Source organism: Sinohyriopsis cumingii, chromosome 8 (genome assembly GCF_028554795.1).
Source record: "Sinohyriopsis cumingii isolate HCF-2022 chromosome 8, ASM2855479v2, whole genome shotgun sequence".
NCBI classification, from domain to species: domain Eukaryota; kingdom Metazoa; phylum Mollusca; class Bivalvia; order Unionida; family Unionidae; genus Sinohyriopsis; species Sinohyriopsis cumingii.
The window spans coordinates 41,757,305-41,773,502 of record NC_142968.1 but is presented as its reverse complement, the minus strand read 5'-3'; the positions used below and the strand labels follow the sequence as shown (position 1 = coordinate 41,773,502).

General features: G+C 35.2%; 1 protein-coding gene across 1 annotated transcript in view; it reads left to right on the top strand.

Annotated features, from left to right (window-relative positions):
* Positions 1–1,636: 1,636 nt before the first annotated feature.
* Positions 1,637–16,198, top strand: part of LOC149793353 (protein amalgam-like) — a 36,916-nt gene continuing 22,354 nt past the window's right edge. Inside the window, exons 1-4 of the mRNA XM_089967339.1 lie at positions 1,637–1,762; positions 5,761–5,903; positions 10,139–10,355; positions 13,486–13,646. Of these exons, the coding sequence (XP_089823465.1) occupies positions 1,708–1,762; positions 5,761–5,903; positions 10,139–10,355; positions 13,486–13,646 (576 nt within the window). The 5' untranslated portion in view covers positions 1,637–1,707. The remainder of the gene's footprint in view (positions 1,763–5,760; positions 5,904–10,138; positions 10,356–13,485; positions 13,647–16,198) is intronic.

Sequence of the window (16,198 nt, the reverse complement as noted above, 5' to 3'; positions counted from 1 at the left end):
GGTCAGCGAGATAATGAAGTGACCTGAGTTACAGTTGATTATCGGCGATTCACTATGAAAAGTCGCTTCTAAGTTTTCAGTTTTAAAAAGATTTTGAAACTTTCCCGGCACCTATTTTAGTCAATTTTATCAATCCAGATACCCATGCCTTGGCAATTCAATCAAATCGAATACCCATGCCTTGGTAATTCTATCAAATCGGATACCCATGCCTTGGCAATTCTATCAAATCGGATACCTGTGCCTTAGCAAATCTATCATCCTAGATATATATGCCTTGGCAAAAACCGTATAAGTGTAAATGATAGCCTTGCGTGGAACAATGAATCCGTTATAGAACAAACATAACAAAAACATGCAGAACTCCTGACAACTGAACATGACCTTTCTTTCGTAGGAAAAAAAAATGTAAAATATCTGTAACTTTTATTAAAGTCATCGCTCATGTGGCCTAGTGCTTAGAGCGTCCGCCTAGGTCGTGGGTTCGATCCCCGGCCGAGTCATGCCAAAGACTTACAAAAATGGTACTAACAGCTGCCTCGCTTGACGCTCAGCATTAAGAGGTTAGTGTTAGGACTGGTCGGCCTGGTGTCAGGATAATGTGACTGGGCTGGACACGGTGCTACATGTTTTCAGCATGATGCCCAATTGTTAGACATCACAATAATCTGACACACTGCAGACATCGTAGCGATATGACTGATTTTTAAAAAATAAAAACTACGTTAAAAATACAAATCACACCCACACATTATTAAAGCCATAATGCCAAAGGTCAATTTTAAAAAGTGATAGTCATTAAATATAATCAAATTTGCGTAATAAACACTCTAATTGTGTGTGTGTGTGTGTGTGTGTGTGTGTGTGTGTGTGTGTGTAAAGGCAGTGATGGTGCGAAGGTTAGTGGAGACGTGTCAATATTCTTTAGTGGCGCCCGTATCTAGGTGACTGAAGCAGGGGGACAATATTCTTTCGTGGCACCCCTAATTTGCAACAAAGAACACTGTTTTATGTCAGTTCCCAACCCCCGCCCATATAAGTATTATCAAGGATTGTCCAGTTAGACTAAGGTGAAAATGAGATAATATGAAAATTTCAGCGGCAACAGCAAAAACACTCGTGACGGCGCCTGGCGCCATTTGTCCTTTCGCTCGACATTGTGTATGGAGGAAAGAATATTCTTTTCTCATTAAGTACCATATGTTTGCTACATATTACTGCAAATTCCAAACACAGATGTTCATACTGACTTATTATTTACCCCTTTTGATGTTTGTTTTTTATATATAAAGAATTGTCAAAATGTTCACTGACCAATGATTTTAACATTTCATGATGGCAGGTTTCCACATTAGAGGGGATAGTATATGACATTCGGTATGATTATCGTGAAAGGGGTGTAACTGAGGATTATGTTGTTGATTTATATTAAAGTTATTTCCCTTTATTACATTTGCATGTCTGCGTATTTTCGTCATTTTAATACATAAAAGGTAGAGTCATAAGAATGATACGATTTATTGGTGTCGGATAAATCGTATTTTTTATTTAAAATTGTATTTTGTTTTATCACAAAATTTTAATTCGAATATACCTTACCTGTACCGCACCTGCACAGGTAAGCAATAAGTACGCATGCGCAACTACCCATAACTGACAAACATGGCGGATGTTTGAGTTTTGCTTATTGATGATATAAGCCATAAAATGCTAAAAATGGGATTTTTAGTGATATTTCTTTTGCTTTCTTTAACATCTCCAGGTAAGAGAATTCATTAATGCAGTGGTCAGCTGATCTATACTTTAATATGGTTTAGGTTCTGTCAAAGCACTGTGTATCAACATCATGAACTGAAACGGGGTCGTCAAAATCATGACCTACAAAATTAATTTCCACTTTTTATTTTAATTCTATATTTCCTGTCTTTTGGATTATCCTAAATTATTTATCAGATGTAAAAATGAAATATTTTATCATCTATTAGCGTCGGCTCTATTTTTAAGCTACATATTTGTAAACAAGGAGTATCGGATGACTCACAAGTAAGGAATTCATAACTGAATGGTGCTTTTAGTCCAAAAGTGTTTTTGAAAGTCTATGAATAACATGGACACATTGAGCTCCAAGGAGCTGTATTCCAGCAAATTTGTGATGACCTTACAGGTGCTTTACATAACACTTAAACACCTGCATAGGCAGGGAACAGATCATTTCATCCACAAGTCAGTTTGCACCTTGTCCCTTCACCTTCTAGTTATCATGTAAAATAAAGAAGTGAGGTGTATAGCAGGCTTTTTTGGTGGGCTGGGGGTTGGTGACAAAATTGACCGATATTGTTACACTTAAGAAAAGAACTTTGATGCAGTGAATAATGTGATCCATAGCACTGTATCCACAATGTTTTTATATAGATATTGTTTGGGGTTTAATGCCATTTTCAACACATGGCAGTCAGTGTATCTGGTGGAGGAAGAAACTTGGTGAAATCATGGAAAGAGCCATCAACCCACAGGAAGCTATTGGCAAGCTTTCTCACATACCTACGCTGGCTGAATCTGAGACTTGAACGCATGCAGATAGAGGTGTTGTTGTTGTTGGGTTTAACGCCATTTGTCAGCACATTCACATGATAAGCTATGCATGGCGGCCAGTATTAATGATGGAGGAAGAACCCGTGAAAATCCAGGGAAGAACCACTGACCCACGAGAAGCTACTGGCAAGCTTTCTCACATACCCACATTGGCTGAATCCTAGACTCGAACCCACGCAGACAGAGGTGAGATGGCAGCGATCTGTAATGGAGAGTGCTTTAGATCACTCGGCAACTCGGGTCCTCTGCAGATAGAGGTGTGATGTCATAGATCTGTAAAGGCCAGCGCTTTCTACCACTCAGCCCACCTTCATGTAAAGAAAGAAGTGAGGTGAAGAGCACATTTGGGGGGGGTTGATAAAATCAGACAATATTGCTACCATTATGAAAATCGCTTCGTTAGTTGCAGTGATTGATGTGGTCTATATTGCAAAAGCTCTGACTTGACCAGCATAGGTAAGAAAGCTTGCCAGTAGCTTCATGTGGTTTGTGGTTCTTTGCTGGGGTGTTCCTCCACAAAATGCTCCGAGTCTGACCACAATGTATCGCCTATCGTGTGCTGAAAAATTGCATTAGACCTGCAAAACCCAAACAAACGTAGCTGAAACAGGTGAGAGGTATATACAGGAATGGACTGGCAGCCAGTTGACAGCTTACCAATCATAAACAGGTAAGAGGGAGATAAAAAAAATCTGAAAAGGCTGGCAACCAGTTTGATTCCTTTCCATGTGTGTACATGTATACCAATTTGCATCGATGATTGCACTGATCTTTTCCAAGCTTTTATCACACCCATGATACATGCATGGAAAATGTGGAATCACTGACAACTGTACTGTACTTTTAGAATCCGCAGATGAATCAGAAAATTAATATTTTGCTATTTCTGGTTAATACTTTAAATTGATATATATATATATATATATATATATATATTTGATAAGCGCAATTGCAGTATTAAAATTCTGACTGGTCACATTTAGCAATTCAGCATAATCAAGTGATAGGATTTTCAAAACAATACTCACAACAGCTATAGGCTGGAATTTGTTTAATATCTTCACTCTGCATCTGTTAATCGACTTTTTCATATGTGTAGCATGTCATCTTATCCATTCTTTTGTCCACTACCTTACTATCAAGACTATATAAATTGATTCAGTTAAAGGCTAGAAGATCTCTGTGACTGGTAATCATTCTTTATTGTGGGAAAACAAACAGTAATAATTACAGTAAACTTATCTGTGGGCATGCATTGGAGAAGATGGGTACGTTTCATGTCTCAGATATACCTTGCCTAGATGTCTCATTAAACCTGAGCTACTCTCAGCTACTTTCACTGTGATTAGAAAAAGCAGATATTTGTAACTGCCAGGTTTAGGCAGTTTAAACTATATGCACACAGTGGGTTTTAGTCACTTCTCAATGTATATGTATGCTATTGACATGTGGAAACATGAATACACAGTAACCATGAAAGAAGCCCTTTAAATGTTCCTGAATACATGTACCAGTTATTTCACCTGTGAAGGAACTTCAACTGTGGCAGACAAGCCAGTTTAAAAAAAAAATAAGTTAGAATCCTTGAAGGAGGTCAGTTTTTCTGAACAGTATATAGGACCTGTGAATCAGGACCTCCGCTAGGCTATGCATTTGCCGTCAGATGCAAAATAATTTTGAAAGTGGCACAAATTATTTTTACTGACTGACAAAAGGTGTTGACAACAAATTTGTTAAAAGTAAATTTTGATATAAGCAAATCGGGCCACTTAATACCTGTTTTCACTATCTGCGGCAGTCGTTGGATAATGTCAGTAGATGATGAATAAGATGTTATTCAAATATGACTGCAGCTAACTGCAAGCTGTCAGTCAATTTTGAGAAGCAATTAAATGTGAATAATAGATAATAAGGAATGACCAGGGGATATACTCTATTGTTGAACAGGTTGGCAAAAAGATTCTTTTGCACGTGTTGTTAATTTATGTTTATTGCAAACTGTGAGTGTTAGATTTACATGGGACTGCTGAATCAGTGTTTTAGGGATTTGCTGAATTAGTGTTTTAGGGATTATCTACTTAGACAACATGTTTTTTGGTCTGAACTTGATTGGTTAACACAGGATGCCACTACAAGGATGCCCATTGTCAACTCTAAAGGGCTAGAGTCGCTTATATCAATGAAAAATAAAAATTTACTTTACAAAACAAGTCTGTATCAAGCACAATGAATATGGCTAATCTAGCTTTGAAAAACAATGATTTATATCCAGATGCATCTGAGGCAGCTACCAGGTTATTTGTTGCCCCTACTGTGAGAGGGGTTTCAGTCACATGAATCTGCCATCAAAACAAACTTAAGAAACTATATGGGTATATCTACCCTGAACAATTTATTGAGAATTTTTTGTGATGAACCCACTGTTGAGAATTTTTATTTTGGGAAGGCATTTCAGAAATGGTCTGGGGGAAAAATGAGGCAGACATTGATGAAGTGTCATTTACTTAGAGACTAAGCAGTATTTTTTATTATTGGTTATAAAGAAACAGTCTTATTCATTCTTGCTTTTCATATGCTATACACTGAACTTCATTTTGTATATAATGAAATTGTATTGCTATGTTTATTCATAATTGTTCTTGTGCCTTGAAATGTCATAAAAACATGTAAAAACTGTTTTATTGTCATGTTTATAAAGATTAAAAATAGGTCCAATATAATATTATGCATGTATTTAAGTCCATGCATCATGGCATAAAAATGCTCCTATGGCTGAATAATGGCCCTAAATTTGGCTAATTTCATGGAGCAAAGAAAAATGTTACCAAGGGAGGCCCGGTGTGAATGGATTTTGAGATGGGTGAACATTGAAAGGCAGATAAGAATAACCTTTGAGACGAAGTCCCTAAAGGGATTAACTACAACTGACAAAACATCTTTATAGATAATTTTTAAATAATGTGCACTAAAGGCTTAAAGAGAAGAAAGATGATGATGATATTGCAACAAATGAATATAAATATTTTCCTTTTATTTGGATAATAGTGTAGGATGTGTTGTTTTTTCCCCCAGATTTTTGTAGTTCTGAAATTAATAAAATATGTTGCTTTTGGTGCAATTAAACGTTTTCAGTGAAACAGAGTTTTAAAAATGTAATTTTTATTTCAGGTTGGTGTGTAGATCCCAGGATTTACATTGTAGCGACATACCCATACACAGAGAGACTGTACAACACCAATGCAATGGTAGTCAAAAAGGATGGTGATGCCTTTATGTCCTGTGCAATAGACAACAGACCAGTGGGCATGCCGGTAATAATTATTACATGTATAAAGAAACAGTAGTTAAATCTCACTTGCTCCTCAGAATTTGTGAGGGATCTGGGTTTCCAAAAATTGATTTTACATCCCCAGTTACATTGTTCCTTCATATTCATTTGGAACTTGTGCAAGACTTGCACAAAAATTTACTTGCCCAGAAGAATTTCAACCTGGCAAAGCATTTTTATTGCCCTGGTATGACAAAAATTACCCTGCAACTCATGATGTGGATATACCCAGGGTTCTCTGGGATGCATAGATCTGTAATTAAAGTACACATACTTTTAATTTTTGGATGTATGATAGATCCCACAGCTTTTTTCTGTTCCTACAAAGTGAGTATCAGTTATGTAGTGTGTGAAATATCAAGTGCAAGCTATGTTAAAGGGGTTAGTTGAAGCCCAATAAGTTAAAATTTTAGCTGATGAGGAGATTAAGACACCTGTCAATTGATTGTTGGTTTCTGGTGATCGTTTTAATCTAAAGACAATGGCACTTGCTTTTGATAAACATTACTCAGCACTTTTAATCTGTAATGTTAGAAGCTGGAGGTTGTGGGTTCAAACTCCGGCTGAGACATACCAAAGACTTATAAAAATGGTAATAGCGACTCCTTCACTTGACGCTAGAGTTAAGACTGGTCAGCATGTTGTCATGAAAATGTGACTGGGTGGGACATGATGCTAATTGTTTGCTGTATGATGCCTCAGTGCTAGATATCACTAACGGTCATCGTCTTGCTTTTGTGAAGGCACATGTGTTATTGAAGGGACCTCCAATGGTCCTCTTTTGAAGGACAAAACAAATGCCTCTCTGTTATTGCTGTGGCAACATCAGATAATTGCAGAACATTGACTGAGACAGAATTTTTTTTCTTCATTTGTTTTATTTATACAGAATGATAGGTGCATCAGAAGTAATCGTTTTTTTTATGAAGTTTCAGCAAAACTATTTTTTCTGTTATATTTTTAAAAAATGTTGCCATTGTCTAGTAAATTGTAGTTGTTCCCATTCCTGCCTTCAGAGGTGGTGTTAGGTAGCATAACTATTTATATTACAGTAATAAGGCCAGACATCAGCATAAAAATATTATGATATAATAATGCACTGTTAGCGTGGTTGGTCAATATGAACAAAGTATGTATTTATGTAACAATAGATTCCACTGCATTTTGTATTCAAGTTTGGGGGCCCCGAGTGGCTGAGTGGTCTAAAGCGCTCTGCGTTACAGATCACTGCCATCTCACCTCTGTCTGTGTGGGTTCGAGTTTCGGATTCGGCCAGTGTGGGTATGTGAGAAAGCTTGCCAGTAGCTTTTCGAGGGTTGGTGGTTCTTTCTGGGGATTTCCTATGTTCTTCCACCGCCATTTAATACTGGCCGCCATGTATAGCCTATCGTGTACTGAAAAATGGTGTTAAAACCTACAACAACATATTCAAGTTTGTGACATCCTGTCATGGTGCCTTTCAATTTCTCGACTCCAATCCCAAGACTGTATATACAGTTTTTACAGCCAAAAATGTTATCACCAAAAGATTCGCCAGATGGTATATTTTGTCACCAATAACAGAAACAAATTGGCAATTTGTGATATTGGCGTGATCCCTGCAGTATATATTAGACTATGTTCTAAAAATAGAAATTCATTAACACTGCATTTGCTGGTAACTACTTTATTTTCCAAATTAAAAAAGTTTGTTTAGATGGAACAAGGATTGGTTTGAAATTGATTAAATAATCCTCAGCTAAATATTACCTGTGCCAGGTAAATACTTTTGAAGACCAGAGATGAGGTGTGATTCATAATTAACCGGAGTATTAGTAGTTGTTGTGCTTCTTGGAATTGAAAAAAAAAGTTTTTTTAATAAACCATAATATATGAATTGGTATCTGTTTATTCATCAAACACACATTTAGGCTGCATTATAATAATTCTTTATTACAGGCGTTACTGGAATAAAAGTGTCTATGACTGTTTGGCAACCCTTGTTAGTTTCATATGAATTTTTTATAGCCAACTAGAGATAAGTCAAAAGACTTTAGAATTTATCACTGTCATACTCCCTTTTTTTGTTTAAAATAAGTTTTTAAAAAATTGTCCATACAGTTTCATTTTATTTATTATATACATCTTCATTATTTAGGTAAATTAGGGAATTTCTGTGCTTGTACAATCATTAGACTAGATATGCTTCATCATATCCAAGACAGGTGACCTATATAAACCACTTGGGTTGTCTTGATCAGAGCACATAATACTGTTCCTGATAATACAGTAACCACAAAAAAATAGGCTGTTCAGGTAGGTAGGCATTTTTAATTTTAAAAAAAATTGACATGCCATATTTGTATCAACAGAGGATAAAATTATGATATATATTTTCTTGTATGCAATGAATAAATGACAATAAATTACCAAAATCATTCACCATTACCAAAATCATTCACCATTTTTGTTTTAGTTTTTAAAAAAAATCATATGGTTGGTGGATAAAAGTAAGGTTGGTTGTTACAGCTTCTTTTCTTGTTTTATTTTCTTCTTTTAAAGTATAATTAATTTCAAAATATATGACTGTTAAAGTTTTATTGATATGTAGGGGACAGCTAGACAATATGGTAGTCCAATCATAGTATTCTGGTAGCTTCTGGTCTCCAAGCACAAGAGTGGTACATTCTGTGAAATCTCACCCCCACCCCCCTTCCCCAGGGCTCGGGTGGCAGTGTTTTAAAAGGCTTGCCTTTACAGAACACCCATACATCTCACCTGTGTCCATGTGAGTTCGATTCACTGCTTGGCTGATATAGTTGTGTGATAAAGGTTGTCACTAGCCTTCCATTGGTTGGCGACTCTTCTCAGGGCCTATTTGGATTCTTCCAGCACCAAATATATGGGCTGCCTTATCTGGCCTATCATATGCTGAAAAATAGCATCGAATCCCGCATTGAATAGCATTGAATCCCACATTGAATAGCATTGAATCTTGCATTGAATAGCATTGAATAGCATTGAATCTCGCATTGAATAGCATTGAATCCCGCATTGAATAGCATTGAATCCCACATTGAATAGCATTGAATCTCGCATTGAATAGCATTGAATAGCATTGAATCCCACATTGAATAGCATTGAATCTTGCATTGAATCCCACATGGAATAGTATTGAATCCTACAACAACAATAAAACAAATCATTTGTTCCCATTGATTTTTTTAAATTTTGGATTAAAGAATCAGTATTAAATTAAAATAGAGAAAATATGTCATTTATATATTTATTAAATGTATTACAGTTTTGTATGTGTGTGTGTGTGCATGTTTATGTGTGTGTCCATGATCTTATTATTAAAATGTAATGCAATGTAACAAAAAATATTTGCACATGCTGCACAGTGACCTGATATGTTGCTAGAATCACTACATATGTAACAGATTGTTTTTTAATGTTGGTAAAATTCCCTGATATTTTTCTGTTATTCCAGAAGAGCTTTTCAAAATATTGCTTTGTATCGTATGTGAAACGTAAGAACAGGTTGCATAGCATTTCCTTCACATGTGGAAAATGTTGGGATGGTCGTCGGAAAACCATCTGTATGATGTCTCTAATCTTTGTTTCACTTGCAACAAATGTTCTGATATGTATGGTCACAGTATGGTATTTAATTTTCTGCATGGTTTTCTGGAAAGATCATTGTGTACTCTTGGCTGCCTAGCCTCATTTATATTGAGGGTAATTAAAGGGCAGAAAAAGCAGCCCTGCAGTTGCCCATATCTGAAGAGAATATTTCGTATAAAGACTTCAAATCTTGCATAGATCTGCACAGACTGTGCACCATAAAGAGGCTTTGGAATATAAAACCCATTATCAGTAAGTGGCATCCCTCATGCAGAAGACCATTGTGACAATTGCATATATTGCATACACTTTGAATGAACACAGTTAAAACATAGAGTTTATCTTTTGTTACTGGCACATAAATCTTGTGTTATGACAATATCACTGTGCTGTATGCATTCAGACCTCATGTAACATCAGAGATGTTGTGAACCTGATTAGTATATAATTAATAAATCTGTCCTTTGACATCCTGGTATGTCATGACAGGTGGTCATTTATTGCAGTAGTCTTTCAAGAGTTTACAAGAGTTTATTATTGTTATTACTATTATTACTGTTATTATTGTCATCATCTTTGCTGTTTTTATCATCATCATTCTTCTGATTCCAGCTCCAGTGGATGTGGATGTGGAAAGGGTACACTAGGAGTATTTCTACAGATACAGAGGCAACAGATCCATACAAGTACCAGATCGACAAGCCTGCTGATAATAACTGGCGCTTGAAAGTACAGAACATCCAGCCCAGTGATGAGGGATTGTACATTTGTCGAGTTCAGCTAGGAGACCAACAGTATGCTAATGATAGCAGAAGTCTTTTTATTGTGGGTTAGTGTTATATTCGTAGTTGTTGTTCTTTACTCTAAGACTACTTATCATGCTGTAACTCAGAGCTAAGGAGCCAATTGATAAGTTATCAGAGACCTTGAAACTGCATTGCTAAATAATGAATACTTTATTTTTCATATCTGGTTGTGTGTTGGGCCACTTTCCCCTTCCTCCTCCTTCCATACAAGATATAGTTGTAATCAGTCCATAATTACACAGTTGATAAAGATTGATTACAATGGTCCATAATTACACAGTTGATAAAGATTAATTACAATGGTCCATAATTACACAGTTGATAAAGATTAATTACAATGGTCCATAATTATACAGTTGATAAAGATTGATTACAATGGTCCATGATTACCCAGTTGATAAACATTAATTACAATGGTCCATAATTACACAGTTGATAAAGATTAATTACAATGGTCCATAATGACACAGTTGATAAAGATTAATTACAATGGTCCATAATTATACAGTTGATAAAGATTGATTACAATGGTGTGCTCATGTTTGAATGTGAATGAGTGCCATCCATTTTGACATAAATACCATATATACTCGTTTATAAGATGAGTCCAACTGCAAACTGCACAGAGCCAGATCTGCCATTGCATTATGTGCTGGCAGATCTGGGTCTGTGCAGTTTGTTAGGAGTAATCACTAGATCAAACAACATAGACCCTGATCTGCAGGTTCATTATGTGACGGCTGATCAGGATCTTTGTTGTTTGCAGTTCAGCTCATAAACGAGTATATACGGTAAGTTCATCTTGCATTGGCTATCCTGAGCTTCATACTGCCATTGAGAATGTATTTCTAATCAGATTTTTATTAAACTTGGAATGTGGGCTTGTATGATCAAGATCTTGGTAAAGTTTGATGTTGATGAAATCCGTGCATAATAATGAGATGGTATTGCATTTGATTGGCTGGGGTTGTTTCCACTCTGGAGGTTATTTCTGGTTGGATTTTGATAGTCTTGATGAGTGAGATTCATGCATATTAATGAGCTGATCCTGCATCTAATGGTCTTTACTTTTTTCCACCCTAGAAACTGACAGTATTCTGATCTAGTTTTGATTAAACTTGGTCAATAGACGTAAATCATCCAGATTTTAGATGGGTACAGCTATGACTGAGATCAGTGTATATTAATGTGTCCTGCATCTGATTTGGCTGAGCTTATCAACACTTTAATGATTCTGTTACTGGTCACATTTTTATCAGACTTGATAAATAGGGTTATGTCATTAAGATATCCAGTGAGTTTTATTATGAGGAAGATTTGTGATTTTTGGAAGTGATATTGCATATGATTGGCTGAGATGGATGGATGGTGTTTCTGACATGATTGTAATCAGACACATGGTATGCTAATATTATGGAGGAATCTTTTCATGAACAAGACCTATCCATATTTATAAAGTGATCTTGCATCTGATCAACTGAGTCTATTACTACTCTAGAAGCGGCTTTGATAAGATTTGGTAAATAGGCTTCTTCATCATCTGTTGGATATTGTGATGGGTAAAATCCACACATGTTAATGATGTGATCTTGTGTTTGATTGGCTAATCTGATCAACACTCCAACAACAATATTTCTTGTCAGATTTTGATTAAGCTAGGAAAATAGTCTTGTGTTATTGAAGTGTTACATGAGTTTTCATATGAGGAAAATCTAAACACCTTTTTGAGGTAATCTGATTGGCTGTGCTTGTAATAGCTCAGGAGAATGAATTTCAATTGTATTTTGCTCCAAGTTGGTAAAATAAGTTTATATCACTTTCATTTTATATCACTTCTGTAATAAGACCCCTTACAAAGAAATTACCTATTTCTGCTAACCCAACTGCCAACCTTTTTTTTTTTTTTTTTGCAAAAGATTTAAGTGATTTTCAGTAATTTATTGAGTGCTCTGTTATGGCATAATTTTAAAGAAAAATGAAAAATAATTTTTTTTATTAGTCTTAGCAACATTTGTTGCATATTAAAGAGTTTGGCTGAACCTATTATCTTTCAAGATCTAGTGCTATATTTCTTGACCAATTTTGATAAAACTTGGTAAATAGGTTCATGTAATCAAAACCTAGAATTACATTGATTATGAGCAGAGACTAGGGAAATTTATAGATGGAGTATACTTGCCTTCAAAGAAAATACTACCCCATCATGCTTTAAGGTAGAAAATTTCCCAAATACTTGTAGGTGGAATGCAAGGCCTCTCTGTCTGTCTGTCTGTAGAGAGTATACTACTCAGTACAAGTAGAAGTAGTAACTGAATTATTCACAGGATTTGGTGCCAATCCCAATATCAAGGGGAGATCACTCTATCTAACTGCCACATAGATGGACTGATAACTTTTAACTTTTTAGCTGTAGAGTTGAATTTGTGACATAGAAGTAGTTCTCCTAAGGTGTTATGATTGAGAAGGTATTATTGAAGAAACATTTTACTAGAAAATACTGGTTTCTTGGTCTACTTATCTTGCAGTATCTGTTATGTTGCTGGCACTTGGATTATACTAAATAAATGAAGGCTATATTAACTGGAAGATGTTATTTACATATTTTATCTGTAAGATTTCATTCTAAACAAGTTGAACAGTTTTTTAAAAAAAGGAAACTTTGTTCGTATTTTATTACAGAGAATCATATTTAAACACTTGATCTTTTTAATTTGATGCCAAATCATCAAATATTTGAATAAACGGAGAATCATAATTAAACACTTGATCTTTTGAATTTGATGCCAAATCATGGAATATTTGAATAAATTATTGTACCGCTACTGTTTTATGTTCCTAGTGATACAGATGGAAATATGGACATGAAACTTTTTATAGTAAATATATAAGATGTGTGATGTATTTCTAATATAATTTCTTTACCAAAAATTTATTCTTCTAGTCTTTCCAGAAGGATATACTCATCGATACTATAATGAGTGAGAGCGTTATGGTTCGACCCTTGCATCACTAACTTTGAATGATGTATGGGATTAATAAATAAATAAGGGATTTGTGATGGCAAGCCATCAAAGTTGCTCTTGTTAGCAGTTACTTTAGTATGTTGTACAGATGACATAATTTAAATTTAAAGTACGATATCATTATCCTCAGAATCACCACAGATTATCGACATTTACACAAGCAGTGACATGACTGTGAAAGAAGGAGATCCAGTTGAATTACGCTGCAACGCGAGTGGGCTTCCCAGTCCAATTATCACCTGGAATAGACTTGGAGATGGTATTTTACCTAATGGTGGCAGAGAACAGAGGGTAGGTCAAGAATGGTAGAATAATGAATTGTGTATGTGAAGTGTCTATTATAGAATGCTTGATTGCAGAATTGGCACTGGTTTCAAAAAAAAAATGCACCCTAAATTTCAGCTAAATATGCTAAATTCATGTAGCATATTTTCAATCCCAATTTTTATTTCTCCATTAAATTCTTCCCCATGTTCAGAAAACATTCATTTTCAACTGGGGATGGAAGTGATTTCCTCTTAAATTGTCAGTTCTAGAACATATCCTGGCATTTGGGTAGGGTTGGTTAAAATATGTATCAGAGCATGACTGCAACATGTACCAAAATGTGTAAACATACATGGCATACAGTAACCAAAATGTGCAAACATACATGGCATACAGTAACCAAAATGTGCAAACATACATGGCATACAGTAACCAAAATGTGCAAACATACATGGCATACAGTAACCAAAATGTGCAAACATACATGGCGTACAGTAACCAAAATGTGTAAACATACATGGCATACAGTAACCAAAACATCTAAACATACATGGCATAAAGTAACCAAAATGTCCAAACATACTTGGCATAAAGTAACCAAAATGTCCAAACATACATGGCATACAGTAACCAAAATGTTTAAACATATATGGCATACATTAATCAAAATGTCTAAACAAACATGGCATACAGTAACCAAAATGTATTAAAACATACATGGCATACAGTAACAAAAATGTTTAAACATACATGGCATGCAGTAACCAAAATATCTAAACATAAATGGGATACAGTAACCAAAATGTCTAAACATACATGGTATACAGTAACCAAAATGTCTAAACATACATGGCACACAGTAACCAAAATGTCTGTCTAAACGTATATGGCATACAGTAACCAAAGTGGCTAAACATACATGGTATACAGTAACCAAAATGTTTAAACTTGTACATGGCATACAGTAACCAAAATGTAAATGTCTAAACATGTTCATGGTATACAGTATCCAAAATGTCTAAACATGTTCATGGTATACAGTAACCAAAATGTCTAAACATGTTCATGGTATACAATGACCAAAATGTCTAAACAGGTACATGGTATACAGTAACCAAAATGTCTAAACATACATGGCACACTGTAACCAAAATGTCTGTGTCTAAACGTACATGGTATAAAGTAACCAAAATGTTTAAACTTGTATGTGGCATGCAGTAACCAAAATGTATATGTCTAAATGTGTTCATGGTATACTGTAACAAAATGTCTACACATGTACATGGTCTACCATAACCATAATGTCTACACATGTATGTGGTATACAGTAACCAAAATGTCTACACATGTATGTGGTATACAGTAACCAAAATGTCTAAACATGTATGTGGTATACAGTAACCATAATGTCTACACATGTACATGGTATACAGTAACCAAAATGTCTACACATGTATGTGGTATACAGTAACCAAAATGTCTACACATGTACATGGTATACAGTAACCAAAATGTCTAAACATGTATGTGGTATACAGTAACCAAAATGTCTAAACATGTATGTGGTATACAGTAACCAAAATGTCTAAACATGTATGTGGTATACAGTAACCAAAATGTCTACACATGTATGTGGTATACAGTAACCAAAATGTCTACACATGTACATGGTATACAGTAACCAAAATGTCTACACATGTATGTGGTATACAGTAACCAAAATGTCTACACATGTATGTGGTATACAGTAACCAAAATGTCTACACATGTACATGGTATACAGTAACCAAAATGTCTACACATGTATGTGGTATACAGTAACCAAAATGTCTAAACATGTTCATGGTATACAGTAACCAAAACGTCTGAACATGTATGTGGTATACAGTAACCAAAATGTATATGTCTAAACATGTTCATGGTGTACAGTAACCAAAATGTCTAAACATGTATGTGGTATACAGTAACCAAAATGTCTAAACATGTTCGTGGTATACAGTAACCAAAATGTATATGTCTAAACATGTTCATGGTGTACAGTAACCAAAATGTCTAAACATGTTCATGGTGTACAGTAACCAAAACGTCTAAACATGTATGTGGTATACAGTAACCAAAATCAAACTGAGCAGGGGTATACAATAAACAAAATGACATTTATTCAAGCTGATTAGAAACCCAACCAGTCCTCCAGTCTGAGTGTTAAGGTTACACCTATTCATATGTAAGCCATTGACAATATGCAGATCATAATACCATAATTCACTTGATCTTTGATTATTTCAGTGCTGTACATACCATAATGCCATACCTTTCACAGTTATGATCATTTCAGCACTGTACATACCATAATACCATACCTGTCTCAGCATGTGATAATTTCAGTGCTGTACATACCATAACACCATACCCTTTTCAACTTGAGATCATAACACCATACCTTTCTCAGCTTAAGATCATTTCCTTTCTGTACATACCATAACATCATGCTTTTCTCAGCTTGAGATCCTTTTCTTTCTGTACATACCATACCATCATGCTTTTCTCAGCTTGAGATCCTTTTCTTTCTGTACATA